This window comes from Taeniopygia guttata, chromosome 29, assembly GCF_048771995.1.
Source record: "Taeniopygia guttata chromosome 29, bTaeGut7.mat, whole genome shotgun sequence".
Classification (NCBI taxonomy): Eukaryota; Metazoa; Chordata; class Aves; order Passeriformes; family Estrildidae; genus Taeniopygia; species Taeniopygia guttata.
This window is the reverse complement of record NC_133054.1, coordinates 3,823,846-3,838,725: the sequence shown is the minus strand read 5'-3', so window position 1 is coordinate 3,838,725 and position 14,880 is coordinate 3,823,846. Positions and strand designations below refer to the sequence as shown.

At 66.1% G+C, this 14,880-nt stretch overlaps 1 protein-coding gene across 3 annotated transcripts; it reads right to left on the bottom strand.

The window, feature by feature from the left end:
- Window positions 1-10,418: 10,418 nt before the first annotated feature.
- On the bottom strand, window positions 10,419-14,771 carry STAC3 (SH3 and cysteine rich domain 3). 3 transcript variants are annotated; one of them, XM_030259470.4, is made up of 12 exons: window positions 14,663-14,771; window positions 13,865-13,931; window positions 13,250-13,511; window positions 12,945-13,042; window positions 12,695-12,770; window positions 12,524-12,615; window positions 12,355-12,421; window positions 12,101-12,150; window positions 11,886-11,980; window positions 11,603-11,654; window positions 11,316-11,453; window positions 10,419-11,069 (listed from the first exon to the last, which is right to left on the bottom strand). In XM_030259470.4, exons 2-12 carry the CDS (start codon window positions 13,928-13,930, stop codon window positions 10,971-10,973), a joined length of 1,095 nt encoding a protein of 364 aa, XP_030115330.1. In that variant the 5' UTR covers window position 13,931; window positions 14,663-14,771; the 3' UTR covers window positions 10,419-10,970. The 3 variants fall into 3 exon arrangements, with proteins under 3 accessions (XP_030115330.1, XP_030115331.1, XP_030115333.1); XM_030259471.4 differs by having other exon boundaries at window positions 13,250-13,508; XM_030259473.4 differs by having other exon boundaries at window positions 13,250-13,481.
- Window positions 14,772-14,880: the final 109 nt, after the last annotated feature.

Sequence of the window (14,880 nt, the reverse complement as noted above, 5' to 3'; positions counted from 1 at the left end):
ATGCCCCGAGTGACAGAATTCGAGATTTGGGATGAACATCCTGCCCTGGGCACGGCCGCGTGTCCTTTGTCACCTTCCTGTGCCCAGGGCAGCCAGGGGGGCACGGGGGGCACAGAGAGGGGGGCATGGGGGGTCCGTGGGGTCTGTGCAGCTGTGTGAGGGGTGGGACACCGAACCAGCACCACAGCAGCGGCTCCAGAGGCTCTGGGGACCCCGGTCCTGTCACTTTGGGACCCCCAATCCCCGCAGGAGCTCCCCTGGGATGCCGCGGGATTCCCTCCCTGCCCAGGAGCCCAGCAGGGCTCATTAATGGCTGTAATTAAGAGTTTCATTCCCTGCGGTGCTTCCCTGTTCCGTGGGGGTGCCGGGAGGCCTCGGGAGCAGCCGGGATGGGGACCTGGGGGGCTCCAAGGTGGGCACCGGCCCCCCGAGAGTGGCACCATAACCACCAGAGGTGCCACGGGAGCTTCTCCTCCAGCGTGGCACACGGGGAGTTTGGGGTCAGGATTTTGGGGGAAGAACTTCCCCATATTCCCAGAAAGAAACCTGGGACGTGTGAACGTGTGGGAACATCTGGGTGCTACACAGATGTGCACATCTGGGCAGCTCCACCACCCACATCAGGGCTCCCATTCAATGCACGGGAACCCATCTGGGGGGACCCAGGGGTCCGGGAAGGAATCCTCACCCCAAAATTCAGGGGTCTGGGGGGACTCACGGGTGTGGGGGGAGTCCCCAAAATTCAGGGGTCTGGGGGGACTCACGGGTGTGGGGGGAACCCTCTCTCCAAAATTCAGGGGTCTGGGAGGAAATCAGGTGTCCAGGATGGGGGGCCAGGGGTCTGGGCATGACCCTCACCCCAAAATTCAGGGGTCCAGGGGAACCCAGCTGTCTGGGAGGGGTCTAGGTGGGACCCTCACCCCAAAATCCAGGAGTTTAGGGGAGGGTCTAGGGGGTCTGGCTAAACCTTCACTCCAAAATTCAGGGATCCAGGGGGGTACCCAAGGGTTTGGGTGGGACCCTCACCCCAAAATCCAGAGACCCAGGGCAGGACTCAGGAGATGTGGGTGGGACAAGGAGGAGCACAACCCCAAAAATCAGGGATTGAGGGAGCTGCCAGGAGCTTGGGGGGCACCCCGAGGCCTGGCTGGCATCTATAGGGCCACACGTGTGAACCCCCCACACACACACAGAGGGGTCTGGGGGGGTCTGGGGGGGTCTGGGTGGGGGTTTGGGGGCCGCGGTTCCGCTGGCAGCCGCCGCGTTGGGTGATTTTACAGCCGCTCCGAAAATATGATTCAAGATGAAGGAGGATGACGGCTGCTGAGGCCGGCGGGGGGAATTTATCAGCCGGAATTGGGGCCCCCCCGGCACGGAGCCGTGATGAAGTGCTTCATTAACGGGAGTGCTTCATTAACGGGGGATGCTGCGGCCGGGCCTGAACGTGCCTCCTGCACCTGAGCGCGGCCTTCCCGCGGCTCCCGGCCTGGGCACTGAGCCCCCCAAAATCCACAGGGCCCCACAAATTCCACAGAGACCCCCCAAAATCCACAGAGACCCCCCAAAATCCACAGAGACCCCCAGAGCCCCCCCCAAATCCACAGAGCCCCCCCCAAATCCACAGAGTCCCCCAAAATCCACAGAGCCCCCCCAAAATCCACAGAGCCCCCCAGAGCCCCCCGGCCCCACAGAGCCCCCCCTGCCCCACAGAGCCCCCCCAAATCCACAGAGCTCCCCAGAGCCCCCCCAAATCCACAGAGCCCCCCTAAATCCACAGAGCACCTCCAAATCCACAGAACCCCCCCCCCAAATCCACAGAGCCCCCCCCACAAATCCACAGAGCCCCCCCGTGTGACACCCCCGGGTGCTCCCCTCGATCCAGCTCTGCTCCCTCCCGAGCCGCCATTCCCAGGGGATTTTGGCACAAAAAACTCATCCCGAGGGAAGCGAACACACAAGACGCGCTCACAGCCCGTAATTAAAAGGGCAATTAACGGGGCGGATCCCGAACAACCCCGCTGAGCCGGCGTGTGACGTCACGTCTGCCCCCCCCGTGACGTCACCGATGGCAGTGACGTCACGCCCCTCCTCGCTCCAGCCCGGGCCCGGTCCATCACCCAGCGCCGTCATTGAGGAGCCATTAGCGGCCTAATTGCTCTAATTAATCACGGCGGTGGGCGGCGGGAGAGCTCCGACCCACAGCCCCCACACCCTGAAACCCCAAAACACTAACACCCCCAAATCCGGACCCCCCACACCCTGACACCCCCAAACCCTGATACTCCAAAACACTGACACCCCCTGACCCTGACACCCCAAAACACTGACACCCCAGATCCGGACCCTGATACCCCAAAATACTGACACCCCCAGACCCTGACACCCCAAAACACTGACACCCTCAGATCCGGACCCCCCCCCACCCTGAAACTCCCGGGCCTTGATACCCCAAAACATTGACACCCCCAAATCCAGACTCCCTGATTCCTGGAAGTGACCCCACAATTCCAGGAAGTGACCCCCCAATTCCAGGAAGTGACCCCCCAATTCCAGGAAGTGACCCCGTGATTCCAGGAAGTGACCCCGTGATTCCTGGAAGTGACCCCCCAGTTCCTGGAAGTGACCCCGCAATTCCTGGCAAGGACCCCCCGATTCCCGGCCAGCCCAGCCCCAGCTCCTGGGACACGGCTGGGACATGGATACACATGGCTGGGACACGGATACACATGGCTGGGGCATGGACGCATAATTGGGACACACACACCCACGGGACACGGATATACAGAGCTGGAACATGGCAGGGGCAGAGCTGGGGCACGGACATACATGGCTGGGACGTGGCTGGGACATGGACACACATGGCTGGGACATGGCTGGGACATGGACACACATGGTGGGGACAGCTGTGCACAGGCAGGGACACGCACACAGCTGGGACAGGGACACACATGGCAGGGACACACGCCTGGGACATGGCAGGGACATGGCTGGGGCCACATGTGTGGACACACACGGCTGGCACATGCGTGCACAGGCACACATTAGACGTCCACATGGTTGGGACATGCACACGCATGTCAGACACATAGCTGGGACACGAACACGTGGCTGGGAAACACACACACACCTGGGACACGCACACACACCTGGGACACGCACACACACCTGGGACATGTACACACACCTGGGACACGCACACACACACGGCTGGGACACGCACACACACACGTCTGGGACACGCACACACACACGTCTGGGACACGCACACACATGGGACACGCGTGAACACATCGGACACACCTGCACAGAGGTGAGGCACGTGCACACGCTGAGACACGCGTGCACAGGCGGGCACACGCACACCGGCATCAGACACACGCACGGCGGGGACACGCGCGGACAGGCGGGGCCGCTCCCGCGGGGTCTGGGCCCGGTCCCGCCCGGTGCCGCCCGGTCCCCCCCCGGTCCCGCCCGGTGCCGCCCGGTCCCGCCCGGTCCCCCCCCGGTGCCTCCCGGTGCCGCCGGGGCCAGCGGGAGGCCTGTGGTGCCCTCTGGTGGCAGCGGCGGGCTCGGCCCCGGGACACCGGCACCGGACGGGCACCGGGAAGGGGCTGCGGGGGCACTCGGCAGCGTGGGGCACGGCTGGGCCCGCGCCTTCCGCCGAGCCCTTCTCCTCCTCCTCCTCTTCTCCTTCTCCTTCTCCTTCTCCTTCTCCTTCTCCTTCTCCTTCTCCTTCTCCTTCTCCTTCTCCTTCTCCTCCTTCTCCTCCTCTTCTCCTTCTCCTTCTCCTTCTCCTTCTCCTTCTCCTTCTCCTTCTCCTTCTCCTTCTCCTTCTCCTTCTCCTTCTCCTTCTCCTCCTCCTTCTTCTCCTTCTCCTCCTTCATTCCTTCTCTTTTTTCTCCTGCTGCTCCTGCAGCTGCCGCAGGAACCAGAACTTCCCTCAGCCCCGGTCCCCCTCCATGAGCCGCTCAGGCCCAGCTCAGCGCGGCCCCGGGACCCCCAGCAGCGGAGCAGGGACCCCAAACCCCAAGGGACGCGTGTCCCCCTCCCCATGGATGCTGTCACCCCCAGCACAGCGTGGGGACCACCAGGAGCAGGTCTGGGGGGTCCCACCTCCCACAGCCCGGGGGTCGTGCCGAGCCCCCCGCAGCTCTCCCCTCCCCACCGCCCATCTCCCCCTCCCCGGCCCCGCTGACTGATTCCGGAGCCTCCAAAATCAATTCCCATCCCCGCCAGGACGCGCCGAGGAGGCCACAAATCACCGCGGCGGCTCCGCAGCCCCAGCGCCTCATTTTTCTTCCTGAACTCCATAATAAGAAATCAATGGCAGCCGCCGAGCTCCCGGTGCGGCTCCCCCGGGATGGGCATCAGCGGGTCCTCCCCCACCCCCAAATCCCGGGGGTGACCCCACTTCTGGCAGGGCCCCCCCAGCTCCCTTCTCCCTGCAGATCCTCCCCCGGAGCCCCCCAGGCCCCCCAGCCCTGCGCACCTCGGCTGCCAGGGGGGCTCAGCCCCCGCAGGTGTCTGGGGGGGCTGGGGAGCCCCAAAAAATCCCTGAGAAATGGTGGGAGGGGGCTGCAAGCGCAGCACCCAGCAGGAATTTCAGCCGGGCCCGCAGCTCCCAAGGGTGGGGAAACGGGATCGGGGAGAGGGTGGGACCCCAGGGATGAGAGGAATCCACGGAGGGGGATCCAGGGGGAGAATCAGATCCAGAAGATGGGTGGGATCGAGGGGCAGGGGGGATCTGGGGGTACAGGGGGGATCTGAGGGTACAGGGGGGATCCGGGGGTACAGGTGGGATCCAGGGGTACAGGGGGGATCCGGGGGAATGGTTGGATCCAGGTGCAGGGGGGATCTGGGGGTACAGGGGGGATCCGGGGGTACAGGGGGGATCCAAGGGAATGGTTGGATCCAGGGGTACATGTGGGATCTGGGGTACAGTTGGATCCAGCAGGTGCGTGGGATCCACAGGGCACAGGTGGGATCCAGGGGATGGATTTGACCCGGGGCACAGCTGGAATCCATGGGGAGGATGGAATCGGGGCACAGCTGGAATCCATGGGGAAGATGGACTCGGGGCACAGCTGGAATCCATGGGGAAGATGGAATCGGGGCACAGCTGGAATCCATGGGGAAGATCTAACCAGGGGAACAGCTGGAATCCATGGGGAGGATGGAATCAAGGAACAGCTGGAATCCAGGGGAAGATGGAATCAGGGAACAGCTGGAATCCAGGGGGAAGATGGAATCAGGGAACAGCTGGAATCCATGGGGAGGATGGACTCGGGGCACAGCTGGAATCCAGGGGGAAGATGGAACCCCGGGAACAGCTGGAATCCATGGGGAGGATGGACTCGGGGCACAGCTGGAATCCATGGGGAGGGTCGGATCCGGGCCCAGGTGGCTCCGGGCGTCCTGCGGGGCTCGGCTCGGGGGAGGGGGCTCGGCTCGGGGGAGGGGGCTCGGCTCGGGGGAGGGGGCTCGGCTCGGGGGAGGGGGGCTCGGCTCGGGGGGCCCGGCCGCTGTCGGGCGGCTCCGGGAGGCTCCGGGCCGGGAGCGCCGCTCCAATTAGCCGAATGGCGCTTCCCCGCCGCGCCTGCCACCGAAATCCCACCTAATTACCCGCAGCGGCGGGGAAGGCAGGAGCGCGGCTCCGCTTAATTGAGTGTTTACAGCCCGCGCCGAGGGGGAAACAGCCCCCCAGACATGCCGCCCCTCCCCCGGGCGGCAAACCAGCCCCATCCCCCGCACCAGGGCTCGCCCCGTGCCCGCAGCGCTGTCCCCGTCCCTGTCCCTGTCCCCAGTGACCAGCGCGGGTGGCCCCTGCCGGGCCCGCAGCTCCCGCTGGACTCGCAAATGCGGCTCCGGTCCTGACAGCGGGATGGGATCCCGAGGGGCGGCTGGAGGGGGGACAGACAGGCAGACGCGTCCCCGAGGGTGTGACAGGGCAGGGGGGACAGCCAGATGTGCCCCGAGGCGGTGATGGGGCATGGGACACACACAGATGTGCCCCTGAGGTGATGATGGGGCTTGGGGGGCACAGCCAGATGTGCCCCGAGGTGGTGATGGGGCATGGGGGACAGCCAGATGTGCCCCGAGGTGGTGATGGGGGACACAGCCAGGTGTGCCCCTGAGGTGGCAATGGGACAGGGGACACAGCCAGATGTGCCCCGGGGTGGTGATGGGGCATGGGGGACACAGCCAGATGTGTCCCTGAGATAATGATGGGCATGGGACACACCCAGATGTGCCCCGAGGTGGTGATGGGGCATGGGGACAGGGCCAGATGTGCCCTGAGGTGGTGATGGGGGACACAGCCAGGTGTGCCCCTGAGGTGGCAATGGGATAGGGGGGACAGCCAGATGTGCCCTGAGGTGGTGATGGGGTAGAGGGGACAGCCAGATGTGACCCCCCGGCTCCCTGCAGCGTCCCACACCCCAAAACAAGTCCAGCCCGCCTGGAGCTGAGCCCCCCAATCCCCCCGGGGTGCCCCCGGGTTTGGGGTGCAGCCAGGTTCTGCCCACACCCCAAAGCGGCACCCCCGGCCCCCAAATCTGAGGGGGGCTCTGAGGGGCTCGGGGCTGTGCCGTGGGGGGCACCCCAACACCTGAGCCCACCCCGGGGGTGCCCCCCACATTTTGGCACCACCGAGGGACCCCAGCCCGGGCTGGAGGGGGGCAGGGGGAGCCCCTCAGCCCCCCCAAACCTCTGCCACCGCCTGCTGTGCCCAACTGCGATCACTAATTCCAATAAAGCCAAGCTAGATTAATTTTCATTTCCCCATGCAAATCAGCGCTAATTAGGATGGATTTAGTTCACCTCACAGGGGCTGTGGGGACAGAGGCTGCGGCGGCCGCGCGCCCCAGCCGGGCTTTGGGGGGTTCGGAGGGGATTTGGGGGGGTGGAGCCCACAGCCGGGGGGTCAGGGGCCGGGAGGGGGGGAGGGACGGATCCGGGGGCTCGGTCCCTCCCCGGGACCCCCCAAATCTCCCCATTGATCCCCAGGAGGGCACAGCAGGGATGGATCCGGATCTCTGTCCCTCATCAGGACCCCCCAGATCTCCCCATTAACCCCCTTAACCCCTGATCCCCCCCCAAAATCTGCCTTTTCTGATGCCTCTCACCCTAACCCACAGCCCAAGAACCCCAAAACTCCTCTGTGTCCCCCCAAATTTGCCTTTCCCGGTGCCTCTCACACTAACCCACAGCCCAAGAATCCCAAAACTCCTCTGTGTCCCCCCTTAACCCCTGATACCCCCCCAAAATCTGCATTTTCTGATGCCTCTCACCCTAACCCACAGCCCAAGAACCCTCAAACTCCTCTCTGTGTCCCCCCCAGGGGCTGGAGCAGTCTCGGGGGGCAGGGGGGGGGCACTGCTCCATCCCCCCAGAGCAGCCGGGGGCAGAGAGAAGGGGCCGGGGGGGATCTGTGAGGGATGTGGGGGGGCTGCAGGGATTTTCGGGGGGCTCTGAGGGACCCGTGCCGTGGGGGGGACCGCCCGTGGTCCCCGGCAGTGGCGAACAGCCAGAGGCAGCGGCTGCTGCGCCCTCATTAAATCGGCCTTAATGAGCTCCGAGCCCCGGGGCCCTGCCGGACTCGGGTCATTAGGGCTGACAGGGACCTGTCACCGTGCGAGACGTGGCGTGGGTGTCCCCCGCGCTGGGGGCAGCCACTGGGGACATCTGTGTCCCCCCACCCCGAGCGGCACCGCGTCTCCCCCGGGACCGGAGCACGAAGGGACCCCGGCCCTGCCCGGGGATGGGGAGGGGAGCAGGGGGGTCTGCGGGGGTCCCGAGGCTCCACGGCAGCGCTGGGGGAGAGGAAGAGGAAGGAACAGGGGAAGGAACAGAAAGGGAAGGGGAGAAAGGGGAAAAGGAGGGGGGAAAGGGAAGGGGATGGGACAGGAGCGCCGGGGCCGAGAGCAGAGGAGGATGAGGAGCAGAACCCCCAACTCCCCACTCCAGCCCCTCAGGAGGAGGATGAGGAGAGGACCCCACCCTTCTCCAGCCCCTCAGGAAGAGGATGAGGAGCAGAACCCCCCACCCCAACCCCCTGACAGAGCCGCCCCCCCCCCGGCAGAGCCCCCCGCCACAGATAAGGAGCCCCGGCGCTCCCCGGGGCGCGTTTAATCTGGGACAGGACAGTTATTGGATAAATACCATGAATATGGAGATTGCATTTATGCTGATTTATGGCCGGGGGGGCAGGTGGGGAGCGCAGACGCTTTAGTTTACTTTAATCCATTTATTTCCCTGCCTGGAGATGGAGAACAAGCTCCGAGCGCTGCATCTGCTGCTCCCCGTCCTCCGTGCGGCCCGGAAAGGGGGTGCGGGAGGGGAGGGGGTGCAGGAGGGGGTTCAGGAGGGGGTGCAGGAGGGGAGGGGGTGCAGGACGGGGTGTCCCCACCCTCGCGTCCCCCGGGGGGAGCTGCTCCCCTGGGATGATGGATGGATCTGGCACGACACCCGTGGGATTTCAATGAATTCCGGGGCCCCGCAGGCTCCTGACCTTTGGTGGGGTGCGGAGAGAAGTGGAGGTGATTGATGGGGAGGTCAGGGGGGGCTCCTCCAGCCGCCCCCCGTGTGTTCCATGCGGTGGGATGGGGAGCGGGGAGATGCCGAACGTCCCCGCGCCGGGAGGGGACAGCCAGGTCACAACCAGGACTGGGAAAACCACGCGAAAAGAGGAAAAAACCCCAAACCCTAAAGTGCTCAACAGCCATAATTTGGGGGGTGCAAAATCCCATCGCACCCCTCTCCTCAGCCCACCTTTGGCTGCCCCCCACATCCACCCGGGAAGCAGCGGGAGCTGGGATGTGAGGAGGGGGCTGCACCTCTTAATTGCACCCTATTAACTGCTGATCAATCCAATTAGCTCCTGGCTCTAATGAAGGGCAGCTGCTTGGCTGGGGCCAGCTCTCCCTCCCGCTCAAAACACATCCCAAAATCCATCCGAAAATGCATCCCAAACCCATCCCACCCTGGCATCCCACCAGGAGCCGGCAGGGAAGGGGCTGGGGGGTGGGAGGCTGAGAGAAGGTGCTTTACCCAATTTTCCAGCTGACTCTAATTAAGTTGTTCTCTTCAGCTGTTAAATTAGCCAGAGCCCTCCCCCCTTCCCAGGGTGGTTCCCCCCTTTCCCTCCCCACCGCCCAGATGCAGCAAATCAGCTGCTCCCGCCCCCCCCCCGCCTTTCCCCCCTCCCGCAGGGCTCCGCAAATAAATAAATAGACAATCCCGGGAAAATTAACCGTGTGAGGAGCCGCAAATGAGGTGGAAAATTTTAATGGTTCGGCATTTAAAGCTGTGTGACAGGAGGAGAAGGGGGGAGGAGGGAGGGAGGGAGGTCAGGCCCAGTCCCGAGGACTGCCCCCCGCCCCCCCATTTCCATCATTCCCGGAGCAGCAGCTCCGCTACTCGGGGTGCTGCGAATGGGGGGAGACCCCCGGGGTGGGGGGGTCACACACCTGCTTCCCTCCCCCCCCGGGGATCCCCTGTGCCCCCCATAACCCCCTCAGCACCCCCGGCCCCACGGAGTGTGGGGGGAACACGGCACGCCCCCCTCCCCGTTCCCCCTTCCCCCCAATTCCGTCCCCGGTACCGGTACCGGGGTGGGGGGGCTGCCCCAAGAACCGCCCGCCAGGGGGCGCCGCTGCCTCCCCGCCTTATTTGCATACATTTGCGTTCATTTGCATACGGCCGCACCGCGCGGCGGGTTGGCAGCGCCCCCTGGCGGCGGAGGCGGGGAAATGCCGGCCACGCCCACCCAGCTGGCCACGCCCACCCGTCGCCGTGGTTACCGCTGACGTCACGGGGCCGTGACGTCACGGGCAGCTGTCGGTGGCTCCGCGCCCGCCCCCGCCGCGCTCCAAGGTCCCGTCCTGGCCCCGCCACCGTCACCTGTCGCCCGCCGCCCCTATTCGGGCCCCGCCGGGCCCCGCGCCAGCGCCGAGGGACCGGCCGGGGGGGTCCCGGTTCCGCCCCTTCCCCTCCCCTCCCACCGCCCGTGCCCGGCTGAGCCCCGCCGGGGGCCACCGGCACCCCCACAGTGACCTGTGACCCCTCCATGGGGGCCACCGGCACCCCACAGTGACCAGTGACCCCTCCCCTGGTGGCCACCGGCACCCCGACAATGACCAGTAACCCCTCCATTGGGGCCACCGGCACCCCCACAGTGACCTGTGACCCCTCCCCTGGTGGCCACCGGCACCTCCACAGTGACCAGTGACCAGTGACCCCTCCCCTGGTGGCCACCGGCACCCCCACATTGACCAGTGACACCCCCCCTCCGCCACGCTCCCAGGGGTCCCCCCGCCGGGCACTGTCACCCCAACAGTGGCACCCCCCAAGGGGTCCTCGATGCCCCCACAGGGACCCCCCAGTGTCGCCACCCCATTAAATCCACACTGGAGAGCGGGACGTGGGCACAGCCGTGTATTGCCAAAACCCGGGAGCACCGGGAGCACCGGGAGCACCGGGAGCACCGGGAGCACCGGGAGCAGCGGGGCAGGACCCCCCGACCCTCCCCGCGGCACCCACTGTCCCCCCACTCGCTCCGGGGGGGCTCCTAGCGGGTCTGGGGGTGCGCCCTGTTGCATCCAGCGTCTCTGGAGGCACCAAAACCTCCCAATTTGGGGGCACCTCCTGTCCCCACATCCTGCCCCGGTGCTGGGGGGGACAACAGCCCCCCAGGGACACCCCAGGGACCCCATTGCTGGAGGCAGCAGGAACGGGGGTGCCCCTCCCTGACCCCAAACCTGTCCCGCAGCCAGGGCCCCCCATCCCCATCCCAATCCCGGGGTCCTTCCGTTCCCCACCCCGAGGGTCCCCCCGTCCCATCCCCACCCCGCAGCCAGAGTCTGTCCGCCCCATCCCGGGGGTCTCTGTGCCCCCATCCCGGGGGTCTCTGTGCCCCCATCCCGGGGGTCTCTGTGCCCCCCATCCCGGGGGTCCCCACCCCGCAGCCCCCCTCAGATCTCCTCCAGGAAGTCCACAGGGAACAGCCCCACTTTGCGGCCGGTGAAGACTTTGACGTATCCGTTCACCTCCTCCCCCTTCTGCACCACGATCTGCGGGCGAGACAGGCCCGGGTGAGACCCCCGGGACCCCCCCAGAGTAGCGGGAGTCCCCCCAGATCATGGGGAGCCCCAAGTGTGGGGGGTCGGGGCAGGGCAGATCTCACCCGAGGGGCTGGGGGAGGTGGGAAGTGGGGGGACGGTGATGCCGGTTATGGGGTGCAGCTATGATGGGGGGCTTGGAGGGGGGCTGGGGGTCCCCGGGTGGTGATGGGGGAGTGTTGGGGGGTCCCGTCTCACCTGATCCTTCTTGAGCGTGATCTGCCCGATCTCCCGGTTGCCCACGAAGGAACGCGTCACCTTGTGCACCCGCTCGCCCGCTCGCACCCGGATGATGAAGTTGGGGGGGAAATACCCGATTTTCTCACCGATCTTCCCCTGGAAGGAGGCGGGGGGGAGTGAAAGGAGGGGTTGGGGCCGATCAGGGGGTCCCAGATCCCCCCTCACAGCGAGGCTGGGGCTGACAGCAGGTCGGGGTGTCCCCTCCTGCAGTGCCCTGAGCTTTCCCAGCCGCACTCCGGCCTCACCCGCCACCACTCCTCGTTGGAGTCATCCACCACCGTGATCTTCTCCCCCGGCCTGGAAGGGAAGGAAGGGCTCTCTGAGGGGGGCAGGACCCCCAGAAATGGGACACCCCAAGGAAAATCGCTTTTCCTTCAGAATCAGCTCCTCCAGCCCCATATGTGGCACGGGACACGCAGCCCACGGGCTCAGGGACAGGCAGGTCCTGCCCAGAAACCCACGGAACCACACGGAGCCAAACCCCAAAAAAACCTCGGGAAAGAGCTCGGGACGAGGTTGGGAACTCACGGGAAGTCCAGGTCGTCCTTCTCCAGGGCTTTGAAGCGATAAAGTGCCACGAAATAATGGGACTGCAGGAACCCCCCTGGCTGTGGCTTCTTGCTCTGGGGGACACAGTGGGGTTTGCAGTCCCCAGGGGCTGCAGACAGCCCTGAGGATCCCAGCAGGGAGATCCCACAAGCTCTGCTCAAGGCTTTGGGGCGCAGGGCGAGGATGAGGGGTACCTTGTCATCTGTTGTGCTCTTCTCAGCCTTCTTGTCCCCTTCGGAGGCACCTGGGAGCAGGAGGAGGGGTCACACCTCTCCCGGTGATGCCTCCCGAGGGTCTCCTCAGCCAACGTGGGGATGCAGCGAGAGCCCCAGGGTGAGGACATGAACTGGGGACCCTCTTTCCGCAGGGCAAACCCCCCCAAACACAGCCAGGGGCTCCCTCCGTGTCCACACGGGCTCAGCCCCCCAACCCTCGGCCCCGCGCTCACCACCCTCAGCTTTGCTCCCCACCGGCTTCGTGGCCTCCGGCTCCTCGTCCATCATCGCAGCCAAGGGCTGGAAGGCAGAGGGAGCTCTCAGAAGGTGCAGAATTGGGGGGGCTGGAGGGTTCGTGGGGCGCACCGGCAGGAACCCGGTGAGAGCCCGACCCCCACTCACGTTCTTCTTGTCCTCCTGCCCCTTCTTGCGCTCCTTGTTGGCCATGATGACGCCCGTCCGCAGCGTCTCGAACACGGGGTCGCTCCTGTTGGCTGCGGGGTGGGACAGGAGGGGTTGGGACACCCCAGGCTGGGTGCCAAGGGCACGGGGCACCCCAGCACGGGCACTCACCCAGCTGCTCCTTGGTGCCACCGAGCTGCTGGTCGCTGTACAGGGGGGAGCTGTACGCCCGCCGGAACCCGGGCGGCTGCAGGACAGAGCGGGGGTCGCAGCATCAGCCACCCCCGGCCTGCCTGTCACAGCTGGGGGACCCCAGAGGGAGATACCGGGGTCCCCCCTCAGAGCCAGGAAGGGACAGGGGTGGTGGCACCCGCGTCCCGCCCGCAGGGCCCGAGGTGGCGCTGCCGGGGGTGGCACTCACGATCTTGCCGAAGCAGCGCTGCATCTCCACGTAGGACTGGCAGTGGTGGTGGATGTTGGTTTTGCAGTTCTTGCACCTCAGGCCAAATTTGTTGTTGACTGGCAGTGGGGGGGGTGGAAAGGAGAGGGAATGTGACACTGCAGCTGTGAAACGGCCGGGACAGAGCCCTGCGCGGCCTTGGCCCCCAGCCCCAGCCTCAGCCCCCAGCCCCAGCCTTGGCCCCCAGCCCCAGCCGCAGCCCCCAGCCCCAGCCTTGGCCCCCAGCCCCAGCCGCAGCCCCAGCCCCAGCCCCCCTCAGGACTCACGGACAATCATGCGGGCACAAACATCGCAGAATTTGGGCTTTTTGAAGTAATGGTCTTTGAACTTGTGGGGTTTGTCATTAACAAGTTTCTCGGGCTCGGGAGGGGGCTCGGGCTCCTCCTCCTCTTCCTCCTCTTCCTCATCCTCATAGATGTAGAAGATGGGTCCCCCCGAGGGGCTGACCAGCTCCCCGTTGGGCTGCGGCTCCGGGGCCGGCTCCTCCTTGGCCTTTCGCTGGAAAAGTTGCTTCAGCTTCTGCAGCTGCTGGGGCAGGAGGGCACGGGCGGTGTGTGGCAGCGTGGGGGAGGCAGGAGGGCACACCCCCAGCTCCTCGCCCCGGTGAACCCCTCCACGAGCGGGAGGAGACTCCAGGAATGCTCTGGAGATGAGGAGCCTCCTCCCAGTCCCGTGAAGTCTCCGCAGAAGAGGAAGCTGCGGTTCCTGAGCCCCTCAGGGATGTGGGTGTGCCAGGGAAATGCCAAGCTGGGAAATGCCACCCGACACCGGCTGGATCAGGGTCCCACCAGGCACCCCAGGCCTCCCACAGCCTCCTGGGGATGATGATAGAGAGGGGGCTTCCCCCACCCACCCAAACTGCCCTGTGGGCACCCACTTACCCGGCTCTTGGGTTTCCCACCTGAAGCAGGTGAAGCCGGCGGCTCTGGCACTTCCTTCTCCGTCATGCTGCAAGGGGAAGAGCAGAGATGGCGCTGGCTGGGGCAGTTCCAGCTGCAGGAGCCCGGCAGGGGATGAAGTGGTCAGACCCTGCTGGGTGGGCAGTGCCACCCCTTCCCCTGCCCGTCCAGCAGCTCCTGTCCTGCCAGGGCTCACTCCCGCTGCCCATCCTGAGCCCCTGTCCCAGCGAGGGGCGCTCCCAGAGCCCACCCAGGGCTGGTTCTGCCTCGGTGAGCCCCAGGGCCAGGCCGGTGCCCAGCCCAGAGCGTGGCACACCCGCTGGCTCAGGGACGTGGTGCCAGGTGCTGTGAGCCAGCCCCTGGGCTACCTGCAGGTGCCCACCTTAGCCCGGGCATCTCCATCTCACCGTGAAACCGCAAACTGCGCCACTCTCGGCCCCTCAGACGGGCACACGGGGGACACCGACGGGCACCGATGGGCACCGACGGGCACCGATGGCTTTCGGCTGCCACCGGGGCAGGACCTGCTCCTGCATCCCCCAAACCATCCCGGTGCCACCTTTGTCAGCCCTCCCACCCAGATCTCCCTATTTAGGTGATGCCCACCTCCGGAGCCCCTCCAGCCCCCTGGGAAGCAGCCAGGAGAACCATCAGGCAGCAGCAAGGGGAGCGCCGGGGCGAGGGGCACTGCGGGAATGGGGCACCCCGAGGCCCTGCAGCAGCGGGGGGGCCCAGGGTGGGCACGGCCGCGGCAAGAGGGGCACACAGGGGGGCACTTACCCTGTGCTTGGCGCTCTCGCCCCGCGCTGAACAAGTCCCCGAAGGGCGGCGGTGGCGGAGCCGCGTTGGCCGCAGAGCCCCCGGGCCTCGGTGGCGGGCGGCGGCCGCGCCGGTCCCGGGGCCAGCGGAGTGACAGCGCTGGGGGGGACGACAGCTGAGCGGTGGCGGGGCTGACGCCGGGAAATTGGAGCAGGCGGAGGAGCCACCGGCTATTTGCG